Raw genomic sequence first — 17,972 nt, 5'->3', positions numbered from 1 at the left:
CTTATAAGTATTTATGGCCCTGTTTCTCCCTTTATACTCCAAACCAACCAGTCTCTCCTCCCTAATTAATCTCCTTCCTCTCCTCTCTTTACTGCCAGTTTGCTGCTACCGCATTTTCTTTTTTAGCTCACCCCATACCCCCCCCCCCCTTGCTTTACTAGCTGATGCAGTCAGCCTCCTGTACCCCCACCCAGGGCCTGATTTAAGATAATGGCGCTCAAAAGAAGAAGATTGGGGTGGAAAAATTTTTCCCTGAAAATCAAAGAGCAAGCAGGGAGAGTCCCAGGTTTTGAGTGTCTTCAAAATTAGGCACCCTAGGTATGTGCCTATGTTTATACCTAAATCTGGCCCTGCTCCCACCACTGCAGCCAAAACTGTGTGGCTTTCTTTACTGTAAGTCATTGTGCCAGAAAGAGATGGCAGGGTCAGGCAGGAAAGATTGGCTGCAGTAACTACCAGCTGCAGACTTGGTGGTGGAGCTGAACTGTGGGAGTGGCTACACAGAGCAGGAGACAGTAGCAGGGAAGAAGTGCATCTACAGCAGTGATGGGAACTCAACAGGTAGGAGGTGGGGCACAGGACTGACTGTAGTAGGATCAGTCATGCAGCTTTAGCAGTGGTGGAAAAAGCCATTATAGAATGTTGTATTGGAAGAAGTGGTAGTCACAGTGGGTGGAGGGAGGGGATCATAGAAATACCAAAGTGGTATTAAGCAGGAAAGAGAATGTGATGGTAGCCATATGAACAGCTTTCCATGCAAACAGGTAAAAACTGGGAGCCACCAGACAGAAGGGCAAGAGGCTCAGTGAGTACGAAAGTTGATATTTTATGGAAATGTATATAGTTCCCTGTACGTACCCGGATCAGTCCAGACTCCTGGGTTTATTCATCCCTGCCAGCAGATGGTGACAGAGAAAAGCCTTGCCGACACTGCTTGAAAAGCTCTGGTGCCACCTGCAGTTCCTTAGTATTTCTCTGTCTCCATCTGCTGGCAGGGATGAATAAACCCTGCAGTCTTTTTCTTTACCTTTTTTTTTTTTTTTTTACCTTTTTTCTATTTTCGGGTGAGCCTTTCTCCCAGGGGACTGGTTCCTTTTGGGAACCATTCTTTGTTTGGTTGAGGTGGACCAGTTAAGGTCCAATTTGTTCCATGGGATGTACATCTGATGGTCCAGATCCCTCTCCTCACTAGGCCAACAGTGTAGCTTTCAGCCCTTCTTTTTCTTTTCAGGGGATTCTCCCCTTTATTCAAGTAGCTGATTTGCGCTGGACAGCTCCTTTCAGCTTAGAGAAATCTTCCTGTCACTTTTTTATTTGTTTTGTTAAAGTTTAAAAACAAGGAAAAGGAAAAGGAAGTCGGCTGATGGGTAAGGCTCCGGGGAAACTCCCTCTGTCCTCCTGCAGGTCACACCAGTTTTTGTTGGTAGATTTTTGATTTTTGATTTTAGTTTGTTGTGTTGCTGGCATGGTTCGCGGATCAACTTGCCGCGCATGTGAGGTGGTCCCGGCGCGTCTTAGTTGGTCAGGGCTCTGTTTGGGGGGGGGGGGGAAGAGCCCTCCCTCCTCCCGGGAGTTTCTAAACGCCGGCGCCTTTGTAAGCACATGGCTGTCGCGTTTGGGCCATTTGTTCAGGCTCCTGAGGACTCCAGGGCTGCCAGCTCCCTTGAGACGGGAGCACCGGCCATTTTGGCACCGGATCTGCACGCACTGCCATTTTTTGAGGGGTAGGGAGATCTTCCTCCGCGGCTCTCCCCGACAGGCAGGGGTTCTCCGGAGGGGCAAATCAACCAGTTCCTTTACCTCAAGGACCTGGGGGAGACCAGGTCCCCGTTTTGCCTCCAGGTTCGCACCCTTTTTCACCAGATTTTATTCTCCTACACCAAGCTTATCTGGCGCATCAGGAATATTAGGGGGGCCACAATTGCCCTTGGCTCCCCTGGTCCGGGTCTGCGGCCTCCGGGTTCCGATTCAGAGTTCACATGGCCGCGGGACTCGGGCATCCCGTTGGTGCCCAGCCCGGGGGGAGGGGGGCAACGGGGGGGCAGTGACGGGGTCCTCAGCGTAAGATCTGGCATCTCCGGATGTAGATCAAGGAGATGACATAGGGATGCCGTCGGTGGCAGAAGGTGATGATCCCAGAATTCTCCGGTTGTTCCGGGGGGAAGAGTTGGCCCCTCTGCTTCCGCAGGTTCTTGAGGAGCTGGGTTTAAAAGCTCCTCAGGAAGTTCCAGAATTGGATGGAATGGTCACTGGCCTGGACAGTCTTCGAGCTCCTCCTTCCGCCTTCCCTTATCAAAGGTCGGTGTGGCAATTGGTTGAGCATGAGTGGAATTCCCCTGACTCCGGTTTGAGGGTGGGTAGGGCTATGGCCAAACTCTACCCCTTGCCGGAACAGACCTTGGAGCTTTTTGCGCTTCCGCAGGTGGATGCGGCGGTTTCCTCGGTCACTAAGAAGATTACGATTCCGGTGGCGGGGTCCACAGCACTCAAGGATGTCCAAGATCGGAAGTTAGAACTTCATCTCAAAAGAATTTTTGAGGGAGCGGCCTTGGGGCTCCGGGCCGCCATTTGCTCAGGCTTTATGCAGAGAGCATGTCTACGATGGGTGCAGAATTTTCAGGATGGCCCACCTGGTTCCAACACATCGGATGCAGATCGCGTGGAGGCGTCGGTCGCGTATCTATCATTTGGTGCGTTCGCTGTCTCGTGTTATGAGTTCGGCGGTCACGGCCAGACATCTGCTATGGCTCCGTCACTGGTCTGCGGATGTATCCTCTAAGGCCCAGTTAGGTTCCTTGCCTTTTAAGGGTCATCTCTTGTTTGGGGAGCAGCTCGAACAGCTGATCAAGCAACTGAGTGAAACAAAGGTTTACAAGCTGCCGGAGGAGAAGCCTAGGAATTGCCAGGCTTTTCAATCCCGGTCCCGCTTCAGGAACGGCAGACGGTCCTGTCCTTCTAGAGGTTCCGTAGGGTCGTAGTCACAAAAACCTTTTCAACTGCGGGGCTCGAATTGTGGTCAGTCCTTTTGCGGCGGACGAAGGCCTTTCAGAGCTCCCTCTGCTGGGGGAGCAGCAGCAGTCAAGTCCTCCCAATGAAGCGAGGCCGGTTCACTCTGCTGGTCCCTATATAGGGGGCCATGTGGCAGATTTTTACGGGGAGTGGACCAAGATCACACAGGATTAGTGGGTCCTGTCCGTGATAAGAGACGGTTACGTGTTAGGGTTTGCACGTCCTGTTTGCAACCTCTTCTTAGTCTCCCCTTGCGGGTTCTTAGCGAAGTGTCAGGCGGTTCGGGAGACTTTGAGCAGGTTGCGCGGCTTGGGAGCGGTGGTCCCAGTACCTCCCCGCAAACGAGGCAGGGGTCGTTACTCCATCTATTTTGTGGCTTCGAAAAAGGAAAGAACGTTTCGACCCATCCTGGACCTCAAATCGGTCAACGCGTCCTTAAAGATTCCGCATTTTCGAATGGAGACTTTATGGTCAGTAATTGCGGCGGTCCGCTCTCGGGAGATTTTGGCCTCCCTGGATGTGACGGAGGCGTATCTGCATATCCCTATTCGCCCAGAGCATCAGCGTTTTCTGCGGTTCGCAGTGTTGGGTCAGCATTTCCAATTCCAGGCTCTCCCTTTCGGATTAGCGATGGCTCCTCGCACGTTCACCAAGGTGATGGTGGTGGTGGCGGCAGCTCTCCGGCGCGAAGGGGTGTTGGTGCACCCTTATCTCGACGATTGGCTAATACAGGAGAAGGCGTTGGATGGCTGCCGTTCTTCAGTTCAGAAAGTTATTTGTCTGTTAGAGTCTCTCGGCTGGGTGGTCAATGGGACGAAGAGTCACTTGGAGCCGTCCCAGATACTAGAATACCTCGGAGCTCGTTTCGACACAAGCCAAGGTAGAGTATTTCTCACTCAGGAGAGGATACTCAAACTACAGTCACAAGTTCGCCTCTTGTTGGTGTTGAAGATGCCCCAAGCCTGGGACTTTTTGCAGGTTCTGGGATCGATGGCCTCAACACTGGAATTGGTGCCATGGGCCTTCGTGCATATGCGCCCACTTCAGAGGGCCCTGTTGGACAAATGGAATCCTCTGTCGCAGGCTTTTCATTTACCGGTTTTGCTGGATGCGTCAGCACGGAGCAGCCTCTCATGGTGGCTACAGTCATCCAATCTACAGCGTGGAGTCAGTCTCGAAGTCCCGGAGTGGGTGGTTCTCACTACCAATGCCAGTCTCTCTGGTTGGAGAGCGGTCTGCGAGCGACAGTCGGCCCAGGGCACTTGGCGGTGGAAGTCTCGTGGCCTATCAATCGGTTGGAGACCAGAGCGGTATGGCTGGCAATTCAAACCTTTCTCCCCCTCGTTCAGGGTCATTCGGTCAGGGTTCTGTCGGACAATGCCACGACGGTTGCTTACATCAATCGTCAGGGCGGAGCCAGGGGGTGGCACTGGAAGCTCAGGAATTGTTCCAATGGGCGGAGCGGTACCTGGTTCAGCTTGCAGCTTCTCATATCGCAGGTGTTGACAACGTCGAGTGGGAGTTGGCGGTTTCCGCGATGCGGCTCATTCGAAGAAGGTGGGGCCATCCCCATGTTGATTTGATGGCAACTTGGCTCAATGCGAAGGCTCCTCTGTTCTTCAGTCGCAGGAGGGAGTACGGGGCCAAGGGTGTCGACGCTCTAGCAGTGCCTTGGCCTCGGGCTGTATGTGTTTCCACCGAGGCCTTTGGTGGACAAAGTATTGCGCTGCATAGAGAGGCACCCCGGGAAGGTGATCCTAGTAGCTGCGGAATGGCCACGTTGGCCATGGTTTGCAGATCTAGTCAATCTAGCGGTGGACGGTACGTTGCGTCTCAGTCATCTTCCGGATCTTCTCCATCAAGGTCCTGTATTTTCCCACCAGGCAGATTGCTTTTGACTAGCAGCTTGGCTTTTGAAAGGCGTCGCTTAAGGCGGAGAGGATATCCAGAGCCAGTGATCGCTACGCTTTTACAGGCTACGCGTCAGTCTACTTCCCTCTCATATAGTTGGGTCTGGAAAGTGTTTGAAGCTTGGTGTACCGACCGAGGGATACATGCGGTTCAGGCCTTGATTTCTCAAGTCTTGTAATTGCTCCTCTCCCATTGTTAGCAAGAAACATTTCACTGTATCTAATAAAGGTTAAATAAACCCATACTGGTGATTCTGATGAGTAAACCTGCTTACACATTGTATATTCTTTAATTGCTATGTCAGTATTTAAAAAAGGGAGAACTTCTTAATGACAGTTATTAAACACTGCAGTCTAGCCTTCTCTATACAAGCCCTGCTACAGCTTTCTAACTTGAGACACTGTAGAGTCAGCCCTTACTTGGAGGAGTAGCTTAGTGGTTAGAGCAGGGGGCTATGAACCAGGAGACCAGGGTCCAAGTCCTGCTGTCACTCCTTGTGACCATGGGCAAGTCACTTTACCCTCCATTGCCTCAGGTACAAACCTAGATTGTGACCCCTCTGGGGATAGGGAAATACTACAGTACCTGAATGTAATCCACTTTGAAGTGCTGAAAAAAGTGTGAAAAGCAGAATATAAATACATTAAATTACTTTAATGCAACCCTGAGCAGATCTAGGGTGAAGAAAAGGCAGTTAAGGAGAGAAATCTAGAGTCCCATAAAATAGAATTTGTGTCCCAGGCTCTGTGTGTATTTGGTTTCCAGTTGCTATAATTTGCTCTGGAACTGTGTGTATTCGGGCAGTGAATTATATAATTATGTAGATTTATATAGACAGACGGATGCAGAAGGAGCTGAACGTTTCTGGTTTCTGTTTCAGGTCCCAGTAACCTTTGAGGACATCGCTGTATGTTTCTCCCAGAAGGAGTGGGGGTATTTAGAAGAATGGCAGAAGGAGCTTTACAAGGAGGTGATGAAGGAGAATTATCAGACCCTTGGCTCGCTGGGTAAGGACGGACTTTTATTTTTAATAGAAATTAAGATTTTTGGGAGGGGTAGACAGAAGATTCTTTCATTCCTGAGAGAAGTTGGGTCTTCTGGTCCCTCAGTCGACTGCAGAATTCCAGAAGGAGGCCTAGAATATGCTCTTAGCCACTCTAGCCTAGGACCATTACTGCAATGAACAGACTAATATTTTGAGAGGGATATAAAATCAGGGGAGAAATTCATGACACCAGTTCCATCCCTGCTTCTGACTGAAATGGCAATAGAAAGGTGCAGGAGAAAACTCCCAGGTCACAAAAAATAAAGATAGGGAAAGTTTTTCTTAATAATTGTAATGAGGAAGAGGAGGAGGATGGGGATAAATGAGGGAGAGGAGGTGGGAGAGGAGTGTAACAGGATAGAAAGGGAAAGTATTTCTTAGTAATTGTGGTGAGGAGGAGGATGGGGATAAATGAGGGAGGGAGGTGGGAGAGGAGGGTAACAGGATAGAAAGGGAAAGTATTTCTTAGTAATTGTAGTGAGGAAGAGGAGGGGATGGGGATAAATGAGGGAGGGGAGGTGGGGGAGGAGTGTAACAGGATAGAAAGGGAAAGTATTTCTTAGTAATTGTAGTGAGGAAGAGGAGGGGATGGGGATAAATGAGGGAGGGGAGGTGGGAGAGGAGTGTAACAGGATAGAAAGGGAAAGTATTTCTTAGTAATTGTAGTGAGGAAGAGGAGGGGATGGGGATAAATGAGGGAGAGGAGGTGGGAGAGGAGTGTAACAGGATAGAAAGGGAAAGTATTTCTTAGTAATTGTAGTGAGGGAGAGGAGGGGATGGGGATAAATGAGGGAGGGAGGTGGGAGAGGAGTGTAACAGGATAGAAAGGGAAAGTATTTCTTAGTAATTGTAGTGAGGAAGAGGAGGGGATGGGGATAAATGAGGGAGGGGAGGTGGGAGAGGAGTGTAACAGGATAGAAAGGGAAAGTATTTCTTAGTAATTGTAGTGAGGAAGAGGAGGAGGATGGGGATAAATGAGGGAGAGGAGTGTAACAGGATAGAAAGGGAAAGTATTTCTTAGTAATTGTAGTGAGGAAGAGGAGGGGGATGGGGATAAATGGAGGAGAGGTGGGAGAGGAGTGTAACAGGATAGAAAGGGAAAGTATTTCTTAGTAATTGTAGTGAGGAAGAGGAGGAGGATGGGGATAAATGAGGGAGAGGAGGTGGGAGAGGAGTGTAACAGGATAGAAAGGGAAAGTATTTCTTAGTAATTGTAGTGAGGAGGGGGATGGGGATAAATGGGGGAGGGGAGGTGGGAGAGGAGTGTAACAGGATAGAAAGGGAAAGTATTTCTTAGTAATTGTAGTGAGGAGGAGGATGGGGATAAATGAGGGAGAGGAGGTGGGAGAGGAGTGTAACAGGATAGAAAGGGAAAGTATTTCTTAGTAATTGTGGTGAGGAGGAGGATGGGGATAAATGAGGGAGGGAGGTGGGAGAGGAGTGTAACAGGATAGAAAGGGAAAGTATTTCTTAGTAATTGAAGTGAGGAAGAGGAGGGGATGGGGATAAATGAGGGAGGGGAGGTGGGAGAGGAGTGTAACAGGATAGAAAGGGAAAGTATTTCTTAGTAATTGTAGTGAGGAAGAGGAGGGGATGGGGATAAATGAGGGAGAGGAGGTGGGAGAGGAGTGTAACAGGATAGAAAGGGAAAGTATTTCTTAGTAATTGTGGTGAGGAGGGGGATGGGGATAAATGAGGGAGGGGAGGTGGGAGAGGAGTGTAACAGGATAGAAAGGGAAAGTATTTCTTAGTAATTGTAGTGAGGAAGAGGAGGGGATGGGGATAAATGAGGGAGGGGAGGTGGGGGAGGAGGGTAACAGGATAGAAAGGGAAAGTATTTCTTAGTAATTGTAGTGAGGGAGAGGAGGGGGATGGGGATAAATGAGGGAGGGGAGTTAGGAGAGGAGTGTAACAGGATAGAAAGGGAAAGTATTTCTTAGTAATTGTAGTGAGGAAGAGGAGGGCATGGGGATAAATGAGGGAGAGGAGGTGGGAGAGGAGTGTAACAGGATAGAAAGGGAAAGTATTTCTTAGTAATTGTGGTGAGGAGGGGGATGGGATAAATGAGGGAGGGGAGGTGGGAGAGGAGTGTAACAGGATAGAAAGGGAAAGTATTTCTTAGTAATTGTAGTGAGGAAGAGGAGGGCATGGGGATAAATGACGGAGAGGAGGTGGGAGAGGAGTGTAACAGGATAGAAAGGGAAAGTATTTCTTAGTAATTGTGGTGAGGAGGGGGATGGGGATAAATGAGGGAGGGGAGGTGGGAGAGGAGTGTAACAGGATAGAAAGGGAAAGTATTTCTTAGTAATTGTAGTGAGGAAGAGGAGGAGGATGGGGATAAATGAGGGAGAGGAGGTGGGAGAGGAGTGTAACAGGATAGAAAGGGAAAGTATTTCTTAGTAATTGTAGTGAGGAGGGGGATGGGGATAAATGGGGGAGGGGAGGTGGGAGAGGAGTGTAACAGGATAGAAAGGGAAAGTATTTCTTAGTAATTGTAGTGAGGAGGAGGATGGGGATAAATGAGGGAGAGGAGGTGGGAGAGGAGTGTAACAGGATAGAAAGGGAAAGTATTTCTTAGTAATTGTGGTGAGGAGGAGGATGGGGATAAATGAGGGAGGGAGGTGGGAGAGGAGTGTAACAGGATAGAAAGGGAAAGTATTTCTTAGTAATTGAAGTGAGGAAGAGGAGGGGATGGGGATAAATGAGGGAGGGGAGGTGGGAGAGGAGTGTAACAGGATAGAAAGGGAAAGTATTTCTTAGTAATTGTAGTGAGGAAGAGGAGGGATGGGGATAAATGAGGGAGAGGAGGTGGGAGAGGAGTGTAACAGGATAGAAAGGGAAAGTATTTCTTAGTAATTGTGGTGAGGAGGGGGATGGGGATAAATGAGGGAGGGGAGGTGGGAGAGGAGTGTAACAGGATAGAAAGGGAAAGTATTTCTTAGTAATTGTAGTGAGGAAGAGGAGGGCATGGGGATAAATGAGGGAGAGGAGGTGGGAGAGGAGTGTAACAGGATAGAAAGGGAAAGTATTTCTTAGTAATTGTGGTGAGGAGGGGGATGGGATAAATGAGGGAGGGGAGGTGGGAGAGGAGTGTAACAGGATAGAAAGGGAAAGTATTTCTTAGTAATTGTAGTGAGGAAGAGGAGGGCATGGGGATAAATGAGGGAGAGGAGGTGGGAGAGGAGTGTAACAGGATAGAAAGGGAAAGTATTTCTTAGTAATTGTGGTGAGGAGGGGGGATGGGGATAAATGAGGGAGGGGAGGTGGGAGAGGAGTGTAACAGGATAGAAAGGGAAAGTATTTCTTAGTAATTGTAGTGAGGAAGAGGAGGGGATGGGGATAAATGAGGGAGGGGAGGTGGGAGAGGAGTGTAACAGGATAGAAAGGGAAAGTATTTCTTAGTAATTGTAGTGAGGAAGAGGAGGGGATGGGGATAAATGAGGGAGAGGAGGTGGGAGAGGAGTTGTAACAGGATAGAAAGGGAAAGTATTTCTTAGTAATTGTAGTGAGGAAGAGGAGGGGATGGGGATAAATGAGGGAGGGGAGGTGGGAGAGGAGTGTAACAGGATAGAAAGGGAAAGTATTTCTTAGTAATTGTGGTGAGGAGGGGGATGGGGATAAATGAGGGAGGGGAGGTGGGAGAGGAGTGTAACAGGATAGAAAGGGAAAGTATTTCTTAGTAATTGTAGTGAGGAAGAGGAGGGGGATGGGGATAAATGAGGGAGGGGAGGTGGGGGAGGAGTGTAATAAGATAGAAAGGGAAAGTATTTCTTAGTAATTGTAGTGAGGAAGAGGAGGGGGATGGGGATAAATGAGGGAGAGGAGGTGGGAGAGGAGTGTAACAGGATAGAAAGGGAAAGTATTTCTTAGTAATTGTAGTGAGGAAGAGGAGGGGATGGGGATAAATGAGGGAGGGAGGTGGGAGAGGAGTGTAACAGGATAGAAAGGGAAAGTATTTCTTAGTAATTGTGGTGAGGAAGAGGAGGGGATGGGGATAAATGAGGGAGGGGAGGTGGGAGAGGAGTGTAACAGGATAGAAAGGGAAAGTATTTCTTAGTAATTGTAGTGAGAAGAGGAAGGGATGGGGATAAATGAGGGAGGGGAGGTGGGGAGAGGAGTGTAACAGGATAGAAAGGGAAAGTATTTCTTAGTAATTGTGGTGAGGAAGAGGAGGGGATGGGGATAAATGAGGGAGGGGAGGTGGGAGAGGAGTGTAACAGGATAGAAAGGGAAAGTATTTCTTAGTAATTGTGGTGAGGAGGGGGATGGGGATAAATGAGGGGGGGGGGAGGTGGGAGAGGAGTGTAACAGGATAGAAAGGGAAAGTATTTCTTAGTAATTGTAGTGAGGAAGAGGAGGGGATGGGGATAAATGAGGGAGGGGAGGTGGGAGAGGAGTGTAACAGGATAGAAAGGGAAAGTATTTCTTAATAATTGTAGTGAGGAAGAGGAGGGGATGGGGATAAATGAGGGAGAGGAGGTGGGAGAGGAGTGTAACAGGATAGAAAGGGAAAGTATTTCTTAATAATTGTAGTGAGGGAGAGGAGGGGATGGGCATAAATGAGGGAGAGGAGGTGGGAGAGGAGTGTAACAGGATAGAAAGGGAAAGTATTTCTTAATAATTGTAGTGAGGAAGAGGAGGGGATGGGGATAAATGAGGGAGGGGAGGTGGGGGAGGAGTGTAACAGGATAGAAAGGGAAAGTATTTCTTAGTAATTGTAGTGAGGAAGAGGAGGGGATGGGGATAAATGAAGGAGGGGAGGTGGGAGAGGAGTAACAGGATAGAAAGGGAAAGTATTTCTTAGTAATTGTAGTGAGGGAGAGGAGGGGATGGGGATAAATGAAAGGGGTGTGAGTCCGTGCATGGTGCACTCTCTTCAGAGGGTGGCGCAAGATTATTAGGCGCCTTAGGTGAATCTTGAAGCCTTGCGCCCCTTCCCCCGCGCTCAGCCCTCGCCTCTCGCAATTAAAATTCTGCATTTATAATAGAGTTTAATGGAAAAAAAAATCTCCAAGGACGGTCTTCTGAGGTAAAAATATATCCAACATGTATATTTTTTTTTTTAATTTAATATTTATTCAGTTTTAAACATTTAATAATACAAGATCATTCTTGATTAAGAAAAGCATTAGGGTACAATTCATAATTGTTACTTAAATTAACAGTACTAAGGCAAATATATCCATAATGCAAATTTTAGTCCTCAAATATAAGGAACCAATTTAATCTAATTTCTCATAATAAATATTAAATATTTACTAATCTCAGGTAAATGTGCTTGCTACGTACTCTATAATTATTTTAGGGCTCACTGAACATATAGATAGGTGCTAAGGAGATTCCAATTCAAGATTTCCCACTTGTGTTTTGTCACTTAGAAAAATTGATAATTGAGGAGGAGTGTAAAAAACAAAGGATTTACCCTTGTATCCTATACAGCATTTACAAGGATATTTAAGGCGAAAGGTTGCCCCTATTTGGAGAACCTTTTCCCTAAATGACAAGAATTGTTTCCTCCTCTTCTGTGTTATTTTAGAGAAATCTGGGTAGATTCTTATGGCTAAAGTCAAAAATGGTTCTGTCCTATGTTTGAAAAATAATCGAAACACCCAGTCACGATCGGTTTCAAATACAAAAGTGATCAATAAAGTGGCACTCTGTACTAGTTCACTATCGGATGTCTCCAAAATTTTGGAAAGATCCAGACTAGTTTCCAATTTATCCATAACTTGTGTTCCCTCCTGTTCTTCCTGCTGTGTTCCTTTTCTATACATTGGAATGTAATAACTCTTCACTAATGGTGGAATAGTGTTCTCTGGTACTTTAAGGACTTCAATTAAATATTTCTTAAACATTTCCTTAGGTGTCACGTGTGGGAGCATTGGGAAATTAACAAATCGGAGGTTTTTCTTTCTATTAACATTTTCTAGATTCTCCAATTTTATTTGCAATATTTGATTTTCCTTTATCATTGTATCTTGTACCTTTTTTGTACTATCAATATCTCCCTTTATTTTCTCTAGTTCTTTAATTTCTTTATCTTTTCTTAATTCCATATTAATTAATTTTCCCTGTAGATTGTTTACTTTGTCTATCACTGGATTTACTTGAGCTATCATAGAATTCTGCAAGCTCACTATAGCTTCCATTATTGCATCCAATGTAACCACTTCGGGCTTGATTATCTGTGGAACACTTATTTTAGACAAATAAACAGAGTTGTCCATCTTTATTAAATCTTGATGGTTATCTCCTTGTACCAAGTTCAGTGAGGTGTTCTGTCCTATCCGGACATCCCCCGGACTTTCCATTCCAGACAATTCCAGGGAGCTTGGGCCTACTACTGGGGACCCTATTTCTGCGCCTTCCGCAGTTTTGGCCACCCTCCAAGGCCCCTGGGCTCTGAATATAGCCGGGTTTACTGGTGGTTCCCTTTGGATCGGGGATAAAGATGTTGAAAGGTCCGATGGTGAGGCCTCAGAAACAAATTCAAGAGGCCCTTCCATCTGCGCCCCATCCGATCTTGATGTACGTTGCACATGTGAGTCCATTGGTCCTTTTATTTGATTACCAGGGATAGTTGTAGGCTCAACTCGCTCCCTGGCTCTCCTTTTCCTTGCAGAATGAGGCATTTTGTTAATTATTTTACTCAGGACTTAATAGGAACCCACATTCAAAACACTCTCTTCTTGGCCCCTTAGAGAGGAGAAGTAATAATGAGAGGATTACTTACAGTTAGGAAGACAAACCATTCACTTGACAGTTCCTCGCAAAACCGACAGGAAGCCGCACTAAGCCGAGCGCCCCTTAAAAAGCGCGGCTTAGGACAAGCGCCGGCGACGACAAGCGTCGCTGCAGGTCTGATTTTATGTGCCCAGTCGTCCCGCCTCGATGACGTCACACGGGGGCGGGGTTTCCAGCGTCGTCGGGGCCGGGTAGCCTCACCACAGGGAGCTCAGGGCCGGGCTGCCCTCACCTCCGCAGGTATTTCTTTTTAATTTAGAAGCCTCTCGCCTCCTTCTCCTCCGCTACTCTGGTGCCAGCAAGGAGACCCTGTAAAAAAAAAAAAAAAAAAAGACCCTTAGAATTTGTACGGGATTAGACTTATTGTAACGTGCACTCCCTCCCTCACCCATCCCCAGTCTCTGTCCTCCCCCCGCCCTTTCAAGCAGTCCTTTCCCCACTCACCCTCGTCCCTTCCCTTTCTGCTCATTCACTCCCCTTTCCTTTCTACCCCATCTCACCCATTCCCTCCCCCCTTTCCCTCCCATTCCCTCCCCGTTCTCTCAGAATCGCATCCTCCCCACTTGCTCTTTGTTTTCCTCTGGGTCCGCAGGATGTGGAATCCCCGTGGGCACTGGTGGTGGAATCATAGGCCTGGGGGTCCCCCAAGGGAGGTTCGTCTTCTGGCGCCGCAGGGTGTGGGAGGTTCTTCCTGCCCCTGCCCCCCTCCCGGGCCTGGAATCCTTACGAGCGATTCACCTTCCAGTGCCTCTGCAGCAGCAGCAGCCGTGAGATCCTCCTCTTGCCTGTGGGGGCCTGGGATCCCCATAGAGAGTTCATCTCCTGCTGCCGCCAGGCACAGGGGTCCCTCTTCCTGCCCGAGGGGCCTGGGATCCCCATAGAGAGTTTATCTCCTGCTGCCGCCAGGCGCAGGGTCCCTCTTCCTGCCCGAGGGGCCTGGGATCCCCATAGAGAGTTCATCTCCTGCTGCCGCCAGGCGCAGGGTCCTCTTCCTGCCCGAGGGGCCTGGAATACCGCAAAGGCAGTTCACCCTCCATGCCCTGCAGCAGCAGCCGTGGGTCGTCGTCGGGGCCTGGGAAACCCGCAGGACACAGTCGTTTAGCAGTGGCATCACCGCTGGCGTCTTCCTGATGCCCACATTTCCGGAGCCTTAGGTTTTAAATGCAAGGTGAGGCGGCCACCGCAGGGATGTTTTGGTGGTCACTTGCTGCCAACCCCCCAAGATTTTGCCACCTCAGGCCACCTTTCCAAGGATAGAGCCACCCCTGCCTCACCTCACCCAGAAGCCTGCAGGTAATGGAAGCGGGGAGTGAGGATGAGGCTGGAGCAGATGAAATCCTCAGCCTAATCTCTAATAAAGGTTCTTGTGCCTGCGTATGTGGCCACTCATGTACCGTTTCCAAACTGCTGCTGATGAGGGCGTTTACAGCACGCGTAAGCTCATATGCGTGGAAAGATGACGACTTTCTCAAGAACATGACTTGAATTTAAAAACAAAAGTGATGTTTCACTCTTTAAAAGTCTGTAACTCAGGGGTAGGCAGCTCCGGTCCAGGAGTACCACACACGGGTCTGGCTTTCAGGATATCCACAATGAATATGCATGAGAGAGATTTGCATTTGGTGGAGGAGGTGCTTGCATATGTACCGCATACACATTCATTGGGGATATCCTGAAAGCCAGACCTGTTTGGGGCACTCCAGGACTGGAGTTGCAGGCCCCTGTTGTAACTTTATATGTCTTAAGTTGATAAATTGTTAATTTTTGTATTTAGTACATTTTTTTTGTGTATAATTGAAATATTATTTTAAAACAATATAAATGGTTTTCAATAAAAACTTAACTTGTTTTGCATAGTCTGAGTGGAGAGTCTTTATGCTAATTTGCCTTATAATTGCTGCAGAATCTTGAATCCTGGGGGCTCTGGTGATTGTAGTGAGGAGGGGGAGATGAAGTGGTGATTTGTGCTGTAGAGGAGAATCGTCGGACACAATCCTGACATACGAGGAAGGGTCTCGGACATTGATTTTATCTCTAGAGTCCATAGTAATCCTGACCAGCAGAGGGCTCAGACCTGTACCAGCCCTGGAGGAGATTGGACCCTCTGTGGGCTGTGATCCCTTTTATAAGCCTGGGATAAGAATCATCCACAGATGAAGTTGGTGCCTGAGCTCTGAGACCCCACAGGTCCCTTCTTCAGGTGAGAGCGCAGAGACTCCAGGGGATCCTGACTAAAACTGCAGTCAGGACACGCTTAGTTCATGTATGTGCACTGCACATACATGAACATACATGAGCTCATACATGTATACATGTTCATGTATACATGAACATACATGTTCATGCATGCATGTTCATGCATGTTCGTGCGTGTTCATGCATGCATGCTCGTGCGTGTTCATGCGTGCGTGCTCGTGCGTGTTCATGCGTGCATGTGCGTGCGTGTATGTGCACTGCACGCATGTGCGTGCGTGTATGTGCACTGCACGTACATGAACATACATGAGCTCGCCCATCCATCACCATAGCCTTCACCCCCCCTAGGTGACCGCCCTTTTCCTTATATTAAGGAGATAATTACCTTGTAAATTGTTATGCTCTTGTTATGTTCTCTTGTTTTTAATCTATCCTTCCATACTGTCTCTAGTTAACCCCTTCGCCCAGTTCTCTTTCCCTGTTGAAATGTATTTTCCAAGCCTTCAGTTAAGATGTGAACCGGTATGATGTCCCCACTAATACCGGTATATAAAAGTTTCTAAATAAATAAAATAAATAAATTTTATTTATGTAGTTAACCCAAAGGCACTATTCACACTAGTTTCAAATCTCACCAAACCCAATGTGTCTACACCCCAAGTCCCCCCTCACAGACACGATGTAATGAAATTGCCCTCTTTTTTAAGAACAAAATATCCAACATCACCGCCAAATTTAACCCTAACACCAAGAATTCCCCCACTACCAATAGCATTATCCCTCCCACCCCACACCCTCCCACCTCCCTATCGTCCTTCGAACCCTCCTCCACTCTAGAAATAGAAAACATTTTAAAAAAGATGAGACCCTCCTCCCACCCCTCAGAAACTATCCCTACTAAATTACTACTCGCTATTCCTAAAACAATAGCCTCCTCACTCTCCAAAATCGTGAACTGTTCCCTCGAACACGGCCTAGTCCCTATCTCCCTGAAACAAGCCGTGGTCTCCAAAATCGTGAACTGTTCCCTCGAACACGGCCTAGTCCCTATCTCCCTGAAACAAGCCGTGGTCTCCAAAATCGTGAACTGTTCCCTCGAACACGGCCTAGTCCCTATCTCCCTGAAACAAGCTGTGGTCAAACCCATCCTCAAAAAACCCTCCCTTGATCCCTCCAACCTATCCAACCTCCGCCCCATATCCAATCTCCCTTTCCTCTCCAAAATCATTGAGAAACTAGTTAACTCCCGTCTCTCTGACCACCTAGAACAATCCAACTTACTCCGACCAACACAATATGGCTTCCGAAAACACCTCAGTACGGAATCCCTTCTCCTCTCCCTTTCTGACACCATCATCAAAGGTATGGATGCGGGTAACTCCTATCTCATCGCCATGCTTGACATTTCCGCCGCCTTCGATACTGTCAATCATAACATTCTTATCAACACCCTCATCAACATAGGAATCACAGGTACCACTCTGTCTTGGATTAAGTCCTTCCTCCAAAACCGTACCTACACAGTCCTCACTGACGATTTTACATCCCCCCCTGTTAATCTTGATTGTGGTGTCCCCCAAGGCTCCTCCCTTTCCTCCACCCTATTTAACATTTATATGCTCCCCCTCACAAACTTCCTCTCCAACCTTGGTATTACACACTTCATCTACGCCGATGACGTGCAAATCCTGATACCTTTCACAAATTCTGCACTCACTGCTATCCAAAAATGGAACACCATCCTCGCTTCCATAAACCAACTCCTCTCCGACATGCACCTAGCCCTTAATCCGCAAAAAACTGAACTCCTCCTTATCTCCCCCAAACATGCATCCATACCCATACCCTCTCCCTCCACCATCCACCCCCCTAACTTTCTCTCTGACACAAGAAACCTGGGGGTTATACTTGATAACCAACTTACCTTCAAACCATACATCAAAACTATTCTTAGCAGCTGCTACTTCAAACTACAAACCCTCAAAAAACTTAAACCCCTCCTCTACTTCTCTGATTTCCGCACAGTACTTCAATCGATAATTTTCTCAAAGATTGATTACTGTAACGCACTCCTACTTGGTCTCCCTGCTTCCCACATCAAACCTCTACAACTCCTTCAAAACGCCACCGCACGCATCCTTACTAATGCCAATAAGAAAGACCACATTACTCCCACCCTCATTAATCTCCACTGGCTACCCATTCACTCATGAATTATCTACAAGACCCTAACCCTCATCCACAAAAGTATTACTAACGAACATTACAACTGGCTAAACCCTCCCTTCCTCCCACGTATCTCCACCAGACCCACCCGAGCCTCGCTCCGTGGCACCCTTATTCCCCCCTCCATAAAATCCACAAGACTCATTTCCACCACCAAAAGAGCCCTCTCCCTAGCAGGCCCTTCCCTTTGGAACTCCATGCCCCTTGACCTAAGCACCGAAACCTCCACACCCACTTTCAAAAAGAAACTCAAAACCTGGCTCTTCCTCCAAGCATACCCCCAATCACAATCTTCATCATCCCTCACTAACACCTTAATCCAACCACCCACCCTCACCAACACCCCTCCTCAGGACCAACACCCTGCACCCCCCCCCCCCCAAAGAACTACAAACCTAAAATGTTAGTTGGTACAAACGCCTCTCCCCCCCAATCTTTGTTCCTCTGCGCCTACTCTTCTTTGCATATAATCTATGTGTTTATCACTTTTTCCTCGAACCCCTATACATATCTTTCCCTTATGTATCCTCTCTCACCCTCCCCCTCCTTTGTCTCGTCTACCCATATCCCTCCCTCCCCTATTGATTTACTTTCGTGTTTATTGCTATATCACTGAGTTTATGAGTTTTATGTTACAATCTGTTCATTGTAAAGGCATTGCCTGTATATCCCTGGTTGTAAGTTATTTGTAAACCGGCACGATGTGCAAACGGTTGCCGGTATATAAAATAAAATAAATAAATAAATAAAATATTCATTAAATTTGTATTCCACTTCTTCAAACACTTCAAAGTGAATTACATTCAGGTACTGTAGGTATTTCTCCATCTATATTTGTACC

At 47.6% G+C, this 17,972-nt stretch overlaps 1 protein-coding gene across 2 annotated transcripts in view; it reads left to right on the top strand.

The window, feature by feature from the left end:
- The window catches only part of LOC115085854 (zinc finger protein 11-like), a 94,192-nt gene that overhangs the window by 50,750 nt on the left and 25,470 nt on the right, over positions 1 to 17,972 (top strand). The window contains exon 2 of one of the 2 annotated variants that reach the window (XM_029592358.1): positions 5,801 to 5,927. The exons of the other annotated variant lie outside the window; for it this stretch is intronic. Coding sequence (XP_029448218.1) covers positions 5,801 to 5,927 — 127 coding nt within the window. The remainder of the gene's footprint in view (positions 1 to 5,800; positions 5,928 to 17,972) is intronic. 2 annotated transcript variants of the gene reach the window in all.

Source organism: Rhinatrema bivittatum, chromosome 2 (assembly GCF_901001135.1).
Source record: "Rhinatrema bivittatum chromosome 2, aRhiBiv1.1, whole genome shotgun sequence".
NCBI lineage: Eukaryota > Metazoa > Chordata > Amphibia > Gymnophiona > Rhinatrematidae > Rhinatrema > Rhinatrema bivittatum.
The sequence above is the reverse complement of the archived record's forward strand: the minus strand, read 5'-3'. Positions and strand labels throughout refer to the sequence as shown.